A 994-nucleotide genomic window follows, 5' to 3' on the forward strand; every position below is an offset into this window, starting at 1 on the left:
ACTGGTGGAGAGACAATCGAAATGTTCATGACTGCAGCTAGTTCTCGACCTTCCTCTTCTGACATACTTCCTGTAAGGAGAGTGGTTTTTTCATTACTCAAGCTCAGCCCCGTAGCTTTGGAGAAAGATGTTAAGATGTCCTTGATCGTTTTGATAGATTCCAAGTTTCCTTTACAAAAGAGCAGGACATCATCTGCAAAACAGAGGTGGGAGATCTCCAGCTTTTTACACTTTGAGTGGGCTTTTATCAACTTCATCTAGAGCCCTTGATGGAGCAGAGCACTAAACACTTCCATAATAAGAACAAACAAATAAGGAGAAACTGGGTCTCCTTGTCGCAGCCCTCGTTGTCCTCTAAAGTACCCTTCCGGCGTTCCATTTACCATCACTGAATACGAAGGAGAGGTATAACACATGTAGAGCCAATCTATGAAAAGAGGGGGAAACTTGAACTTCTGGAGAATGACTCTCAGTGCTGGCCAAGAGACTGAATCATAAGCCTTCTTTATGTCCAACTTTATAGCGCATCTTTTTTGCCCTGTTTTCCTTAAATATCCTCTAAGTAATTCATGAGCAAGGAGAAGGTTATCCTGGATAGGCCTCCCAGGTACAAACACAGATTGGGAATCAGAAATTAATGTCGCTATACAAGTTTGCATCCTGTTAGTTAGAACTTTTGAAACACATTTATACACAATGTTACAGCAAGCAATGGGCCTGAAAGAGCTAACATTTGAAGCATTCTTCATCTTCGTATAAGACCTAGCAGCGTTGCATTTATCCCTCCTGGCATCTGCTTCTGAGAAAATATATACTTGATTACTCGTATGAAATCATCGCCAATAGTTGGCTAGCTCTTTTTGAAAAAAGAAGCATTAAACCCATCGGGACCCGGCGCCTTGTTATCCTCCATACCAAACAGAGTTTCTTTTATTTCAGTCTCTGTTATATAAGATTCTAGAAACAGACTTGTAGCAGTGTTCACTTCCGACAC

The 994-nt window shown here is 41.2% G+C and overlaps 1 protein-coding gene across 1 annotated transcript; it reads right to left on the reverse strand.

Annotated features, from left to right (window-relative positions):
• Positions 1-257: 257 nt before the first annotated feature.
• LOC147497126 (secreted RxLR effector protein 78-like) lies at positions 258-749 on the reverse strand. Its single transcript, XM_086562766.1, has one exon. The coding sequence runs from the start codon at positions 747-749 to the stop codon at positions 258-260; it is 492 nt and encodes a 163-aa protein (XP_086418892.1).
• Between the last annotated feature and the right edge of the window lie 245 nt (positions 750-994).

This window comes from Coptis chinensis, chromosome 5, assembly GCF_015680905.1.
Source record: "Coptis chinensis isolate HL-2020 chromosome 5, ASM1568090v1, whole genome shotgun sequence".
NCBI lineage: Eukaryota > Viridiplantae > Streptophyta > Magnoliopsida > Ranunculales > Ranunculaceae > Coptis > Coptis chinensis.